Source organism: Dicentrarchus labrax, unplaced genomic scaffold (assembly GCF_905237075.1).
Source record: "Dicentrarchus labrax unplaced genomic scaffold, dlabrax2021, whole genome shotgun sequence".
Lineage (NCBI taxonomy): Eukaryota > Metazoa > Chordata > Actinopteri > Moronidae > Dicentrarchus > Dicentrarchus labrax.
The window spans coordinates 5993850-6010086 of NW_026136715.1; the positions used below are offsets into that span (position 1 = coordinate 5993850).

At 42.2% G+C, this 16237-nt stretch overlaps 1 protein-coding gene across 12 annotated transcripts in view; it reads left to right on the forward strand.

Moving 5' to 3' along the window:
• The window catches only part of hspg2 (heparan sulfate proteoglycan 2), an 89892-nt gene that overhangs the window by 66985 nt on the left and 6670 nt on the right, over positions 1–16237 (forward strand). For 9 of the 12 annotated variants that reach the window (XM_051424161.1, XM_051424164.1, XM_051424165.1 and 6 more), the window contains 30 exons: positions 2310–2432; positions 2628–2780; positions 3370–3530; positions 3783–3860; positions 5501–5636; positions 6248–6399; positions 6769–6913; positions 7468–7611; positions 8412–8546; positions 8703–8884; positions 9008–9203; positions 9369–9548; positions 9693–9953; positions 10135–10297; positions 10877–10974; positions 11069–11335; positions 11472–11584; positions 11731–11878; positions 11996–12112; positions 12318–12335; positions 13604–13688; positions 13773–13917; positions 14025–14127; positions 14229–14338; positions 14432–14540; positions 14717–14815; positions 14938–15159; positions 15344–15588; positions 15678–15849; positions 16079–16201. In XM_051424161.1, coding sequence (XP_051280121.1) covers positions 2310–2432; positions 2628–2780; positions 3370–3530; positions 3783–3860; positions 5501–5636; positions 6248–6399; positions 6769–6913; positions 7468–7611; positions 8412–8546; positions 8703–8884; positions 9008–9203; positions 9369–9548; positions 9693–9953; positions 10135–10297; positions 10877–10974; positions 11069–11335; positions 11472–11584; positions 11731–11878; positions 11996–12112; positions 12318–12335; positions 13604–13688; positions 13773–13917; positions 14025–14127; positions 14229–14338; positions 14432–14540; positions 14717–14815; positions 14938–15159; positions 15344–15588; positions 15678–15849; positions 16079–16201 — 4383 coding nt within the window. The remainder of the gene's footprint in view (positions 1–2309; positions 2433–2627; positions 2781–3369; positions 3531–3782; positions 3861–5500; positions 5637–6247; positions 6400–6768; positions 6914–7467; positions 7612–8411; positions 8547–8702; positions 8885–9007; positions 9204–9368; positions 9549–9692; positions 9954–10134; positions 10298–10876; positions 10975–11068; positions 11336–11471; positions 11585–11730; positions 11879–11995; positions 12113–12317; positions 12336–13603; positions 13689–13772; positions 13918–14024; positions 14128–14228; positions 14339–14431; positions 14541–14716; positions 14816–14937; positions 15160–15343; positions 15589–15677; positions 15850–16078; positions 16202–16237) is intronic. The other 3 variants (XM_051424162.1, XM_051424172.1, XM_051424167.1) reach the window with 2 other exon arrangements.

Here is a 16237-nt window from a genome sequence, read left to right on the forward strand (position 1 = left end):
ACAGCCCTGAGCATCCGTGCTGTCTTACATGCTGTTCGTAAGCATCTTTAGTTGAATTTAGATCTAAAGATGGTTATTAATTCTCACTATATCTACATTTTAAAGTCCTGTCTTTGTTAAGAGTCGATGGTTGGATTGTACATGAGCATTACTGGCTCCTACCAGGCTCTATGGGTTCATTGGGGTCCATCACTGCAGGAAAAAGTGCATGTTCATTCTTATGGGCAACTCCTCATGAATGTTGAGTCCTCAAGTTTCCATTATTAAAAAAGATCACAGTCAGTGTTGTATGGTAACTACAGGCCTCACTGTAAAAATAGATTTATATTTTTTAAATGCACTTATATATAATAACTGTTGGAAAATGCATTAATTGATATGAAAAAATATATATAACAAAAAAAATCACTTTAGATTAATGGAATTAAATTATCCAGCAACTTGCTGTATTACATAAGCAGGTTTAATTACCCTTTTTATTATATCTTGCCAATGATTTAGTCTGTTAGTTATTACATAATCTGTAGCTACAGGCTCACATATTTTCTGGATGACAGTGTCTCCACATTCAGAGACAAGAGATGTCCCTTTCTCTTTTTTTCCTCTTTGCACTTTACTTTTTCTCCTCAGGAAACATGCTGTACTGGGAAATAGCTGTCATCTGGGCTTCAAACATCATACTGTGCTTAATACATCCTATCACAATATCATTACATCATAGCTGGCTGTGGGTAGCAGACCTGTGCCCAGTGTGAGATGCCTAGTTTCAGTGCATCAAACAGATGGAAGGGTGCTTTAAATAACACAGTTAACGTGATATTATTAGATGGAAGTCAAACTATATTGCATATGTTATAAAGGAGTTCAAGATTTCATACATCCAAGGAAAAGAAAACACATTTTCCTTCCTTATCTATAGTGGTATCTAGCCATGATGATAGTTTTAGTTTTATCTTTCCAAATGTAGAGATATCTGAATTGTAACTTTGGTGGCTGATACTACCTAAAATAAAGACATTCCCATACTAATTAGCTAATGTTAGTATACCAACACAGTAAACTAAGACAGTGAACATATTAAACATTACACCTACTACAAGTCCTCATCGTAGCATTGTCATTAGCAAATGTTGCTGTGCAGTACATCCTCACAGAGCAACTAGCATAGCTGTAGACTCTTAGTCTTGTTTAAAGGGCCAGTGTTTAGAATTTAGGAGGCTCTATTGGCAGAAATGGAATATCATATTCATATGTTTTTATTATTGAACAATCATCTAAATATAGGAATCAGTTTTTATATCTACAGATGCTGCAGATCGTCTTCTATGGCGTCCGCCATGTTGGACCACTATATTTCTACAGTAGCCCAGAAGTGACACACCAAACACTGGCTCTAGATAGGGCTTTTTTTTTTACATGTTTCTCCTACACACTTGGGTAGGGTGAAACGAGGAAGTTGCAATCTGCAACTGCATCGCTAGATGCCACTAAATCCTACAAACTGGATCTTTAAACGTAGTTTTTCTCTTTTCGGCAGCACAAATGAAATTGCATCCACTTCCATTGTATTGTGGGGCTACCAAACAGACACCTGGACAGATGAAACTTAAGCTATCCTTTTGGAGAGATATCACTGGAGGCAGTGAAGCGAGAAATCATGTTTTTTCTTAATCTGGGTGAATTGGCCCTTTAAGTTTCATCTCCTGATGCACTGATTCTACCATAGATCATATTGTAGGAGTATTGGTGTCACTTAGGCCAGAGAGTCAAAGCTTGGCCCAAGCTACAACAGTCCTAGGGGTTTTCAGCCTGCTTAGATAGCCTCCTACTCCTCCCTCCCTACTGAATGGGGCCATTCTATTGCCCACTCTGGAATCATACAGGATTGAATAGAAAGTCTAGCAGCCAGCCAAACTGGCACAGACAGCAATATGCCCAGAGGCCATGCCAAGGTCTGCCTGCCACATCTCATCTGCTTCGTCTGCTCTGAGGATCCAGACTGCCAAGGGTGAGGGTGGGGGCACAGACAGCGGCCATCACTCTCTCTCTCTCTCTCTCTCTCTCTCTCTCTCTCTCTCTCTCTCTCTCTCTCTCTCTCTCTCTCAGTCCGATCAATTCGTTGTAATCAAAAGCATTCCCACAGCTTAATATAATGCCCAAGCTGCTGATGTAGACTCCTGACAAGGTTTCATATTACACTTCACTACCATACGAAGCTGCATTATCACGCTTTATTTCCCCATTTGCTTCTGGGAAGTCTCACTCTCTCCGTTTTGAGCTGTGTTTAACTGATGTGTCTCCTTCTGTAGCTGCAGAAGGGGCCCAGCCTGTGGCCACCGTCACTCCCTCAGTGCTGAATGTCCAGCAGGGCCAGCGGGCAGAGTTTCGCTGCACAGTCACTGGCAACCCAACCCCTGCCATTGAATGGATCGGTATGACCACTTAGACCGCAACTTTTTAAATGTTTAGTGCTGGCCTTGTTGGGCTATATATTTTCATAGTAATGTCAATGGAAAGGCCTGTTTCTCTATTTCTGTTGTATGATTTGGAGAAATTCAGTCCAGTACAAAGTACAACCCTAACCCTACAGGTCTCAGTGACAAGGTGTAACTTTGTGATTGTTACAGGAGGTCCAGGGAACAGATTGAGTCCCAGAGCTGTGATACGAGGTGGCATACTGACCTTCTCAGCAGTGGACCCAGCTGATGAGGGAGAGTACACCTGCAAAGGCCTTAACACTCATGGGGAGCACACAGCGCGGGTTTCCCTCTTTGTCCAAAGTATGTTTTGTGTTTATGTGTGTGCAAACCTGTTTACACACTTACATTGTGGAAACTCGTCTCCCTTTTGGGGACAAAATGCATTTCCCAGCAATGTATATCATTTGATTTTATGGTTAAGACATGGTTTAAGGTTCGGGGGTAGGTTAAGGTTAGGACAAGGTTTGGGGTTAGGAATGTAGTAATTATGGGTAAGGTTAGGTAGGTTGGGTTAAGTCTTCAGGGAGTTCTTGTGAGTCAATGCAATGTCCCTTTAAGTTATGAAAAAGGGTATAAGAGTGTTTTCTATTTTCTGTTCATTTTCAAAGTTACAAGGATTTTTTGAAAAACAAATAGCTTTATTATTAAAACATATACAGATATCAAATGAGGTTGATTAGCTTTAGCGGCACAGTGAGCCAGTTAATTTCCTTTTAGGATTCTTTTATATTTGCACTGCTGCAAGTCTACATTTTAGCCAGAAAACAACATCACAAAAGTAAAACAATAAGTTAACAACTAAATTGGTGAAAATTGAACTGTCAAGCTCAAGTTATATTAATGGTTATATTTTGTGTTTAAATGATCACAATGCATTTTTTTGGGTCAGAGTCTAACCCAAGTGGCCTAGGCACTCAGCCCCAAGTCCAAGTCAGTCCCCAAAATATTGGAGTCCATGAAGGCGACACCTTGAGGTTATACTGCCGAGCAACAGGATCACCCACCCCGAAGCTCACCTGGCTGAAAAACGGAGGACAAATCCCTCCACAGGTGAGACACCTCCTGGTGTGCCTGACTGATGACTTTAACACAGGTTGATGAAAACTGTATTTACATTTCTGCTGTCCCATATCTCTATCTTGTACTTCAAGGTGTGTCTGGTGCCGGTGGTATTTCATCATACTGTGTCAGTTTTTATGACTGTTTCAGCATTTTGACCATTTACCTTTATTTTTCCCTCCCTTCTGTTTGTCTCCTCCCCCCTTTTTTTTTTGATCCCACCCTGTTCTGACGTTTGCTCAGGCCATTCCCTCTCACGGTTTCCATCAGTTTAAAAGCAACAGTCTCGATGTGTTACAGAGACGTATTGAGGAGCTGCAGGTCTGTCCATCTGTCCGCTGTCTGTCTGTCCTGTCTCGTAGTTCACATAAATTGTCCTCTACTGACCTCGTCTTCACACATTGTCGACTAAATGCATGATCAAATGTGTCCTTGATTCACACCTTGTAAATCCTGTTAATTTACCACAGCTGCTCATTAAGTCCCTTTAGAGCTGATGCCAAATACATTAAAACCAACTAGCCTGAGTCTGGTTGACTTCTTAGTGTACTTGCATGCAGTACATGTTTTTATGTTGCGTTTTATTAATTAAAGTGTTCCATAGTCTTTCGTTTTGTACTGTCCACATCATACCATCCCTGACATGTTTGGGCTCTCAGCACCCAGTTGACGCTCATCATTCCATTGAGTGTATTAACAGGACTAAATATACAGTAGGTACTGTAGGTATTTCAGACATATTTTGCTCAGTGCCAGGCACAGCCCGCTGCCCCCCTGCCCAAAGGGGTATTGTGTTAGTCTGGTTTCTGCACAGCCCTCCTCGGCTTGTTGAGGGCTCCGGGGCCTGTTTAGTTCTGCCTCAGAGAGCCACTGCGTTGTGTCAGCCTTTCCCAGGGGGAGCTGGGCTCTGCCGTGCGACCACGCAGAAATTCTGTATGCTCTAGCAAACGGCTTGCTTTGAAAACTCGTCAATGGGTTCAGACACACATTGAGCCGAGGCCCGCCTCAGCCACTGCTCGGTTTAGCCTCCCTCACGGTTGAATGGGCTGGAGCTAAGCAGCTTTGTCCATGGATGCCCCAACACCCCCCGGATACAGTAATCCCTCCCCAGACCCTCCCCTCCTGATTCCCCTCCCCTCTGAGGTGTTTCCAAACTTTATGAAAGCTCATTTTCAGCCTTGCTGGGTCTCTGACTGCCATGTGGAGTAGTGTACAAACAAGTCATGTTGTTGATTGCTTATGAGTCAGAAAGTCATGAGAGTTCTGAGAGTGTTGAAAGTTCAGGTTTTGGTTCTTACTCAGTATTTGCTCTCAGATATTTGATGGTTGACTTTAACTTCCAGGGCACTGGTTAGTGATTATTCACTGATTTTGCTCTTAAGAACTGCTTTGCAATGCTTATCAAGTAACCTCCGGCTCAAATCAATGTATCACAAACTCTCCTAATCTTCCCATCATTTTGAAAATCATCAATCATAATCTTTTTTTTAGAAAAAAGATGATACTAAATGTAATCACCACTGATCATGATATATTAACAAATCACCAATCACCAATCATTGTAGAAATGTTGGCACTACTTCGTACACAATTTCATGTACAAAGTACAGTGTCATAGAAATCATAAACCAAAATCCATTCACAGAAAGACTGAACTGTAGCAATAACAACTCTTGTCTTGTCTTAAAGATCTACGCTGTAGTGCTTTTGTGTCGCTATTAGCTAGTATTGTCATAGTGTCAGCAATGTCATATTTGTGTAGTTTCAAGGGACATGAGACGGGTAAGTGATGTGCTTTGTCTTCAATAAACTGTATGAGTTATGTGTGTTTTTATACTGTACATATTAATAAAATCCTATCTTTGAAATGTAATGCACAGCAGTTTATATCAAGAAAGCCACAAGGTGGTGTATTTAAGATAAGTATCTAATCTCGTCACTTATTGGTGTGTCTTCTCCAGGCCCGCATGGACCGCACAGACATCGGCACTCTGCTCATCCCCAACATCAAGATGTCCGACTCAGGCACTTACATGTGTGTTGGTAGCAACAGCATTGGCTCAAATAGTGCTCCCATTAAAGTGACTGTGTTCAAAGGTGAGCCCTCACAGTAGCCAAATAGAATCAGCCCACCAAGTTTGGTTGATTCAGAGGTTGCAATATTACATTTGATTTTGTTGTCTGACCTTTGTTGGGTTGTTTCTGGTGTGGTGGATATATTGACATGAGAACATTTTATGTGTCATAGTTACATTGAATTAGAGAAAAAATACATAGATAAATAAAACACGCCAATGATAATAGTAATAGATAGATATGAACATACATACACATACAGGTGCAGGTATAATACATAAGTACCCATTTACAACTGACTTGTTCCTTTCCTGGAGAAATTTGGCATAATGATAATGGAGGTTATATTAAAATAAAACTTCCCTCCCTTCCAGACAAGCCATAACTTTCCCCCTCCATGCTTTCACCTTATCTACCAATACCCTGCCTCCTTAAGGTCACCCAGCAACTGAGAAACACAGTAACATGAACAGTAGTTTCACAGTAATAATGACCAGAGCACTTATAACTTTATAATACACCACAAAAAAGAAAAGAAATAAACAATCAGTACTTCCTGTAAAGTCATAAGATTCAGAGTGAATCTTTTACAGGAAAAACATTATGAGGTGCATCTGTTTGTGTTTGTGCAGCCGACCATAGCTCCTCAGTGGTCAGCATCCAGCCATCTATAGCTGATGTCCAGGAGGGCCAGAATCTGGAGCTCAACTGTTTTGCCCCTGGAAATCCTCCTCCCCAAGTCACCTGGACGAGAGCCAGTGGACGCCTCTCCTCTAACCACCAGGTAATCACACTAAGATGTGAAGGTGAAATCATTTTGCCCCAGTTTGATCAGACATCTGTCTTAAATGTTGGTAAAGGTAATTTCTTAATCTTTGAATGTGATGCAGCAGAGAAAAACCTTTCCAGACCCCTCAAAATTGTGGTAATTCCTAAAATCCATTTTTGTGCAGAATTCTCCCCCAACCATTTTAATATTAAATCCCTTATTCATATAGATTTCATGGGCAATATTGGGAAATATAAATATCATATGCCAGTAATAGTAGCAGTAGAGGTGATAGGAGTATTAATGTGTAAAGTATAAAGTATAATGATGATTTTACTTGTAAGATGAACTGAAGAGTCTCCATTCCTTGTCTGCTGTGTGCAGGTTCTGGGCAGTCAGCTGCGTATCCTGTCAGCCACTCCAGAGGACTCAGGGGAGTATGTTTGTCGGGTTCAGGGCAACACTGGGAACCCAGGATCTCACGTCCACCAGGCCTCTGTCTCTGTGTCTGTTACTTCATCTTCTTCACGTAAGTTTAGGACAGGTGGCATACTAACTGACATTGCAGACAGATCGAAAAAGTATTTTTCATATTAAAACAGAATAATAAAATAGAGCCAATTTTGATATTTGCTATTTTTTTCAAATGTTCCCGCTGTTCTTTTACTGTGCTTGATGTACGTCTGATTACACTTGACAGTCATTACCGTCTCACCAAGGAAATTACAGTTGATGGCAGCATCAGTCAGAGGCTGGGAAAAACACATTAAGGGCAGGGCATTACATGGCAGGGTGTTGTTCTCAGACTAACACTGCCTCACTTCATGAATGAACTTTCCAGTCGACTTTCCAGTAGAGCCCAACGTGACCTCAGATTGAATGATTTTCCTCGCTACTGTCCCATGATCTAATCCTCTTTCACTCCTTCCTGGACTTCTGCCAGTGAAGCCAATAGCCACATTGAATAGTAATTTGTTACTTCAGGTTTCTGTGAATAATAAGTCAGCTAAATGAAGTGAGATCATGAAGAATAATGTTCAAATAGAATCTGTCCGGATCCCAAACCGCTGGTTTCTGCTGCAGGTCTTCAGAGTCCAATCATCGCCATTGAGCCCCACAGTGCTGCGGTGCGTGTAGGGGAGTCTGCCAGCTTCAGGTGCAGGGTGTACAGCGGAGCCCAGCCTGTTAGACTGGAGTGGAAACTGGCCAATAACCAGCCGCTGCCAGGTAATTACCACACACACATTGAGGAATAAACCTGCTTAATGAGTTCTGATTTTATGATGTCATTATTTACAAGCATTTACAGCTGCAATCCACCCATGAATTACTCCTCTGTTACTTCATTTAATTTAAAACTCATTTTTTTCCCTTTTCTTTAGACTTTTGAGGTTTTTGCATTTCTAAAAGATTGTCGTTTAGCCTAGTAAAGTTACTGACATGATGGCTCTTTGAGACTTTGCTTCTCAAAACATATCAGTGCTTTGTGGTGTGTATTCAGTAAATAAATTAAATCTGTTTGTTTAAAAGAGTGAAAATACGATTGACTGAGCTAGGCTACTCATACTCACTCACACAAGATTTCTTTAGCTTTAGACATCTTACCCCTAATTATGAATATCTGCAAGGGGGTTCTTAAACTACTCAACATGTCTTACAGGGCTACCCCAGTGATTTGGTTTTGCTCTCCCATAAAATTGGGGGACTGACATGAGACAAATTAATGCAACTAAAAAGCATCTGTCATTAAATACCCTGCCTCCGAAATGCCCACTTCAGTTTAAATGTAGACTTTTCGTTAAACCAATTTAAGTCTGAAGCCCAAGCCAGGAATCTTTATGACAGGGTTATATTAAAACTTTAGAAAGCTCCCTCCAGAGGCAAAGAAGACATTATACAACTGTTTACAGAGGCTTAATAGTGCTAACCATGATGAGTGAACACACTTTTATATATAGAATTGGTGGACCTTTAAATTGCAGCATCTACAGCGGATTTAATGTTTCATTTTCTCCACGTTTCTGCAGATAATGTTAAAGTTGGACCTGATGGTTCGGTTATTACCATTGTCTCTGTCCGCCCTATGAACCATGGTGCCTACCGTTGTGTGGCTAGCAACCCGTTCGGCATCACCCACACCATCGTGTCTTTGATTGTCAAAGGTAAGCTACAAACAAGAACACATTCACACATTAATTTTTGCTACAGAAGGACTTTTCACATTTCAGTCCTTACACCCCCACCCCAAACCTGTAAATTAAGGGTTCCCTCTAGTGGCTCATCAGATAGAAAGCCATACCTGTACTTTGTGCCCTCAGAGTCTCCTGTGGCCACCGTCACTCCTGCTGGACCTGTGCGTGTTAGGGTGGGAGAGCCCATTAACCTGGAATGCCAGGCGTCAGGAGAGCCCCGCCCCACCGTCTCATGGCACAGGCTGGACAGCAACCGCAAGACCATGCTGAGCAGTCCTGTACCCATGGAGTCCAACGCAGTCATGCAGGTACTGATACATCTGACATCACTGTCAGCAACTGTAGAACAGTTTAAGTTATTTGAAATCAGCTTTGTTTGGAAACTCCATGTTTTTGTATGTTAAGGTAAATCCATTTTTCTTCTTGTGCAGATACTAGTAGCACGTCCGGAGGACAGTGGCACGTATGTATGCACAGCTCGCAACAATGAGGGCACTACTGAGACCAAGGTGGAGGTCACGGTTGAAGGAGGTTCTCAAGTGCCCACAGTGCCGAGGGCCTTTGTTCCTGAACCGCTGATGGTTATGGTGGAGGGACAGACTGCAACACTGCGCTGTGAGGCCCACGGTAATGATGGCTCATTTATACCACTGGAATTCATTTGAGGCTTTTTCTTTCTGTCCTGTTTGTGTGTGGCACTTTTTATGTTGCAGAACTTTACCAAAGACTGTCCAAAAACCCCTGTACAAACTATTTTAAATTAATGTTCTGATCTGCTATTTGCCTTTCTAGGTTTCCCGTCCCCGACGATCACCTGGTCCAAGCTGCGCTCTCCTCTGCCTTGGAGACACAAGGTGGTGAACAACAGCCTGGTGCTGCCCAACGTGGGTCGCCAAGACTCTGGAGAATACATCTGCAGTGCCACCAACAACATGGGCACCACTGAAGTCACCATCATGCTCGATGTAGAGAGTGAGTGTTTGTTGTTATATTTATTATTAATTAATTTTAAAGTATTCATCGACTGGATCTAGAATGGATGATAGACTACAGTGAGTACAAATTCCTAATATGTCTTGTTTTGCAATTATATCTCTCTTTTTATCCTCTCTCTAGCTCCTCCCTATGCCACTTCTATGCCTGATGATGTGGCTGTCCGGGTAGGGGAGGTGATCCGGTTGCAGTGCCTGGCTCACGGCACTCCTCCTCTGACGTACACTTGGGCCAAGCTGGATGGAAACCTGCCCCCGAGGGCCCAGGTTAGCGGCGGGGATCTTCAGATCAACCTGGCCACTGCTGAGGATGCTGGGAGTTACAAGTGCGTGGCCAGCAACAAAGTGGGCAACAGCGAAGTGGTTGCTAAAGTCACAGTCAGATGTAAGTTTGCTGATAACGTAATGATCTGACAAGGTTTTACATGTTATAAATAATTAAAAGCTCGATGTAGATAGCACATGTTTAGGAACATCTAAAGATTAGAATTGAAAAGAGATGTGTAGTAGTGATAATCTTTTACCACATCAAGGTTAAATCATGTCTCTATCCTTCCCCTCTGTAGCTCCCTTGGCAGTGCGTGTATCACCCCAGGTGGAAGTAAAGGCCCAGGGAAGCGCTGTGGAGTTCACTTGCTCTGCAGCAGGTGGTATAGAAACCAAAATTGAGTGGTTGAAGGAAGGAGGAGCTCTTCCACCCAACCACCACGTCAAGGATGGGGTGCTCAGGTGACTCATACGCACCATATGTATGGTATGATGTACATATGATGTTAAAGGAACGGCCATTTTTCCACATTTTACCCATTAACAAGTATTTATAACTGAGCCTATTCAACATATTTGGCGCAATTTGTAAATAATATGCACTTAAAGGATAATGGCAATCTACTTTATTTTATTGTCGACACATCACATGAGTCTGTCAATACTTTACGACTTCCACAGCTGTCTGTAGCTCTCAGAACCAAGTCTGTTTGTTCCCTCTGAAGATGTAAATCTTCTAAAAAGAGTCTTTTTTTTAAAGGCTAAATCATTTCTTAAAACAGCTGAGCACTGTCACTTTTGGCAAAAGTTGCTCAAACAGGACTAAATTTACTATTTTCAGCCATATACTTGGTGCTCTAGCAAGTATTTAAAGCAGCATAATGTGTTTTTATTCTTGATGGACAATAATGGCAGAGATCAATAGACTATATGAGAATGAATTTGTTGTCTTTTCATGGGAATCGATGACAATAAGATCTTTTCTGGTAAAAACCATACTGTGGCTTGTTTTCATGTGTGTAATTATTTTTTTTTATGCAGGATTGAGAACCTTGAGCAGAGCAATGAAGGTGTTTATATCTGCAGAGCCAGCAGTGGGTATGGTCAGGCTCAGGACACTGCCAGGTTGACCATCCAAGGTTTGTTACGATCCCAGCAAATACATTAGTATACACCCTGCTGCATCAAAGCCAAATATAACGTGTCATTTCTCTGCTCTTTTCTTTTCAACAGCCCTGCCGAAAGTGATGATCAATGTGCGTACCTCAGTGCAGACTGTGATGATAGGAAACTCAGTGGAGTTCGAGTGCCAGGCTGTTGGTGACCCAGAGCCCACGGTTCAGTGGAGTAAAGTCGGTGGGTCTCTGCCCGCTCATATCATGGTGAAGGGTGGCATGCTGAAGATCGAGCAGGTGACGGAGGCCGATGCCGGGCAGTACCGCTGTACGGCCACCAACGACGTAGGCTCAGTGCAGTCCCAGGTGGTCCTTAATGTCCAGTGTGAGTGCACAAAAAAACACCACATTAAGTTCCCTCCATCACACTTGCAGAAATGCATGCACACACACTGCTGCCATATGTTGTCAATTAAGCTGTTAACACCAGCCACATTGAAATCCTTTGCCTGTTTGCACAGCCCTTCCTCAAATTGCTGCGCTGCCCGAAACTAAGGAGGTGACAGTTGGGTCTGATGCAGTCATGCCCTGTGTGGCGTCAGGATACCCTGTACCTGAGATCAAATGGTCCAAGGTAACCAAGATATTATTGTTGTTCAATAAACTTAAAACTAAAACTAAAATATGGTCTCTTTTTAATACTCTTTGATGTCTGTAGTCTAAATGCCAACTCATCTGGCTTGAAGAGAGTAACTTTTTTATTACTGTTTATGTGTCCAGCTGGATGGAGAGCTTCCTCCTAAGTGTTTCCAGGAAGTCAACGTGCTGACAGTTCCTGGGGTGACCCATGAGGATTCTGGGACATATGTCTGCACTGCCTCTAACAAACAGGGAAAAGTGGAAGCCTTTACTACACTTGAAGTCCACGGTTAGTCTGCAGAGATGGGAATACTGTAGGAAGGGATGTTGATAAATAAAAGAAAAGCTTGAAGTATAAACTGTATTGTTACCTATATCTAACTATGAGATTAATTTTCTTTTTCAGAGAGAGTGATGCCATACTTTGCCCAGCAACCCTCGTCCTACCTCACCCTGCCCACCATCAAAAATGCCTACAAGGCTTTCAGCATTAAGATCAACTTTAGACCCGATAATGGTGATGGTAAGGAAGTGCAACTCTAGATTAGCTTTACAGTTCAATTGTATAGTGTATTATTTTACACTGTTTTCTTGTTGAATCTTGCAGCGTGAAAATGTTTTTTGCTTTTTGTACTATGTTTGTTATATTTCCTCATGTATAATTTCACTGCGTCTTCTGTCCCTTCCCTCTCTCCCTCACCTCTTCCTCTCACCCACGTGGTGGGAAGGTCTCATATTGTACGCTGGTGAGTCTCAGTGCTTGAGATCCTCAGGAACTCAAGAGTGATGTTGGCAGTTCTGCTTCTTGGCTCCATCATATTTTCACATAATGCATCCAGCTCAGAGCTGATTTAAAGGCTGTGAAAGAGATGCCAGATGGTGCATGGCCTATGTTTTCATACAGGCTTTCTGGTCATGATCACAAAGCCACTTCTCGGTGTATTACAGTCATCAGCATAATAATAGCTTTTTACAATTCTACTTTTACATGCCAGTCTACTTCGTCATCTTCTATACCACCTACATAGCAGCACTGCTGTTTAAAATCACAGTCTTTATATGGTTGAACTGTATAAATGCAGTGCTACACATATTTCTGTAGGTGTTTTTTTATTTAAACATCACTGCAGTTCTGAAAATAAAGAGGGCTACAGTTAAATTTGCAAGAACTTATATGGTTTCTTTGAACCTACCCATAGTTAGTGCTCTGTAATGACATGACAGCAAAAAGAATAGACATTACAGTGAAATGTTTGTTAAATCAAAGGAAAATATATGGCTCTTGTTCTCTTTATATTGACTGGCAAAGCATGTGTTTAGCAACAAACAAGCTACAAATGATTCACAAACGATATTTGAACACACTGTTTAAAGGTGTGAAGTAGTATCTACAGCATAATATGATCATAATAGATAATAGATGACTCCTTTTCACAACTATCAGAGATGTTATAGATAGATGTGTGAGAGGGCATGCTCCCACTTCCCGTGAGCCTCTGTAGCTCATTCAAAGCATGTGTTCCCAGCATGTGGAGACAGACAAAAGAGGACTGGCAGTATGGTGTGACTGGTTGCACTTGGCAGCCCAGTGATGCCCAGATAAGATGACAGGTTATAACATGGCTTTGGTTGGCTTTATCTTGCCTCCCCATGGCATGCTGCTTTACCATCCAGCTTTCAAAGAGTTTACTTTCTGTGTGAATGGATCTATTGCAAACAATATCCATCCTAACAAGTCACTTACTCTTATTTGGTATAAAATCTTTTTTACACTCAAGATTTTGCAGAAACAAATGGCATTATTTTGAGACAAAGCTGAAAAAGGATATTGTTTCACTATTGACTCAAGGAAATTCTTGAAAGAACATAATGTGCATAACAAATACTGTGAGATTCCATTTGTTTAAATAAATCTGCTAGATTTATGGACTTATTAAGATGGATATTATTGTTGGGGAATGCACTGAGGATTACGTTTTTACTAGTACTCACTCACCCTGTATTTGTGGTATAGGTATGATCCTCTACAATGGCCAGAGAAGGACCACAGGAGCAGACTTTATCTCTCTGGGGCTAGTGGGCGGACGCTTAGAGTTCAGGTAAGTTTTCACTGATATTTCTGCTAATTAATTCAAAACACAGCTTGATGATCTTGTCGATAATCACCTGCTATGTTGACTCAGGTTTGACGTGGGCTCCGGCATGGCCACCATACGTGACCCCAACCCTGTCAAACTGGGAGAGTTTCACACGGTTGAGCTGTATCGCAACCACACCTTGGGCTACATCATTGTAGACGGAGGGGAGCCCATCAACGGCAGCTCACAGGTACTTCTGTCAATGTGAATGTAACTCCTATTGTCACATACGTATGTGTATTTTAATTTGTTTATGCCAGTTAATATGTTCCACAAATGTATATTTTCTCTTCTCAGGGCAAGTTCCAGGGCCTGGATCTGAATGAGGAGCTGCATGTGGGTGGTTATCCCAACTTCACAGTCCTCGCCAAAACTGCTGGCATTAAGACTGGTTTTGTTGGTAAGACATCTCTGTTTAGACCTTGACAGGAAATATACGATGGAGAGAAAAGATGTTCTTGGCGTCAAGACTCATCCTTGTTTGACATTTCTTGTATGCAGGCTGTATCCGTCAGCTGGTTATCCAAGGTGATGAAGTCATCTTCAAAGACCTGGACCGCAGCTCTACTGGTGTCACAAACTGTCCCACCTGCAAAGACCAGCCATGCCAGGTCCGCTACATCCATCCACTTGATGTATTTGTGGTATTGGTCTTGTGTTTAATCCCATAATTGATACATATTTTCTGACATGTCATCATTCAGAATGAAGGGAGGTGTGAGGACTCAGATGCCAGCTTGTATAAGTGCAGCTGCCCCAGAGGATTCACAGGCAGCAACTGCCAGCACCATTCATCCCTGCACTGTCACTCAGGTACGATCTCCACCTGACCACACAAATATATATAGTGTGTATCATAGTACCTGGATACTGCTATCAACTCTGTCACTGTGCACATTTAAGAGTGCAGTGTTATACTAGTAAATAATACAAATAAAAATTGTAAAATAAGTGTTTTATGTCTCTGTTTGTGATCTGAACTCCCACAGAGGCCTGCGGACCAGACGCCACTTGCATCAACCGCGCAAATGGCCTTGGCTATGACTGTCGCTGCCATCTTGGCAAGTCTGGAAACAAATGCATGGATGGTAAGACAGGAAATTAATCTCATCTCCCATTAAGACATTAAGTATTTTTAGGAATATATACAATGCTGGTATAGATAGGTTTCATGTGTAATGAAATATCCATTTTACTTCACTTTCACCAGGGGAATTGGTGACCACTCCACTGTTTGATGGTGAGGAATCATACATAGCCTATCCTCCACTGACCAACATCCATGATGACCTGCGTGTTGAACTAGAGTTCAAACCCCTGGAAAGAGATGGCTTGATGTTCTTCTGTGGAGGGAAGAAAATGAAGGTGGAGGACTTTGTCGCCATCTCCATGGTGGAAGGACATGTAGAGTTCAGATATGAACTGGGCACAGGTAAATTATCAACACAAAGCTATAAAAATTTCAGAAAGGAATGTATTTGTCCTTACTGTACTGTATGTGTCTTATAAGTTATAATTTTATAATAAATTGTAAAGATTTTTAATGCAGTTAAAGAGTTGAAGGAGCTGACTGAAAGAGGATTCAAACCCCCCACTTCATCCATGTTTATTTTCAGGCCAGGCAATCCTTCTGAGTTCAGAGCCAGTCTCTCTGGGCCAGTGGCACAGAGTTGTGGCCGAGCGAAACAAGAGATCCGGCCACCTGAAGGTGGACCAAGGCCCAGTGGAGAGAAAGATGTCTCCAGGAAAAGCCCAGGGCCTCAATATCCACACCCATATGTACCTGGGAGGAGTCCCCAACATGGAGATTCTGCCTAAGCCTGCCAATGTCAGCGAAATGTTTGAGGGATGTATAGGAGAGGTGAGATCTCTAAGAAAGGAAATAAAACAAAAGTTCACAAACATTTTTCTGTATGTGGTGGCTTAAACTTGTCTGCACTGCCTGCTTAGGTTTCCATCAACAACAAGAAGGTGGATCTGTCCTACAGCTTTACAGAATTCAGATCTATCCGCAAGTGTGTGGACAACAGTCCCTGTGACCGCCGGCCCTGCCTGAATGGTGGTCACTGCATGTCGAGTGCTGAATATGAGTACCAGTGCCTCTGTAAGGACGGATTTGAAGGTTAGTGGCGAAAGTGCTTGAAGTCTTCTAAATAATGTAACACAGCTCTGGATTCTGGTGCCTAATCTGCACCGCATTTCTGTTTTCTGCCCATTTTTCACTTCACTTTCTATATCTATTACTTTTCTCCATCTATTTTCCCCTGGTCCTTTGAACTCACCCTGTCTTTGGTATGAACTTGACCATCGACCTTTCACCCCTGACCCATGCCTGGTATGTGACCCTGCAGGTGAGCGTTGTGAGGTGGTGAAAGACGTGTGCCAGAGCAACCTTCAATGCCAGAATGGCGGCAGCTGTGTCGACGGCAAGTGTGTGTGTACGCCTGGCCACACGGGTCTGAACTGTGAAGAAAGTAAGTATTGACTAGCTACACAAACATGTATACCAA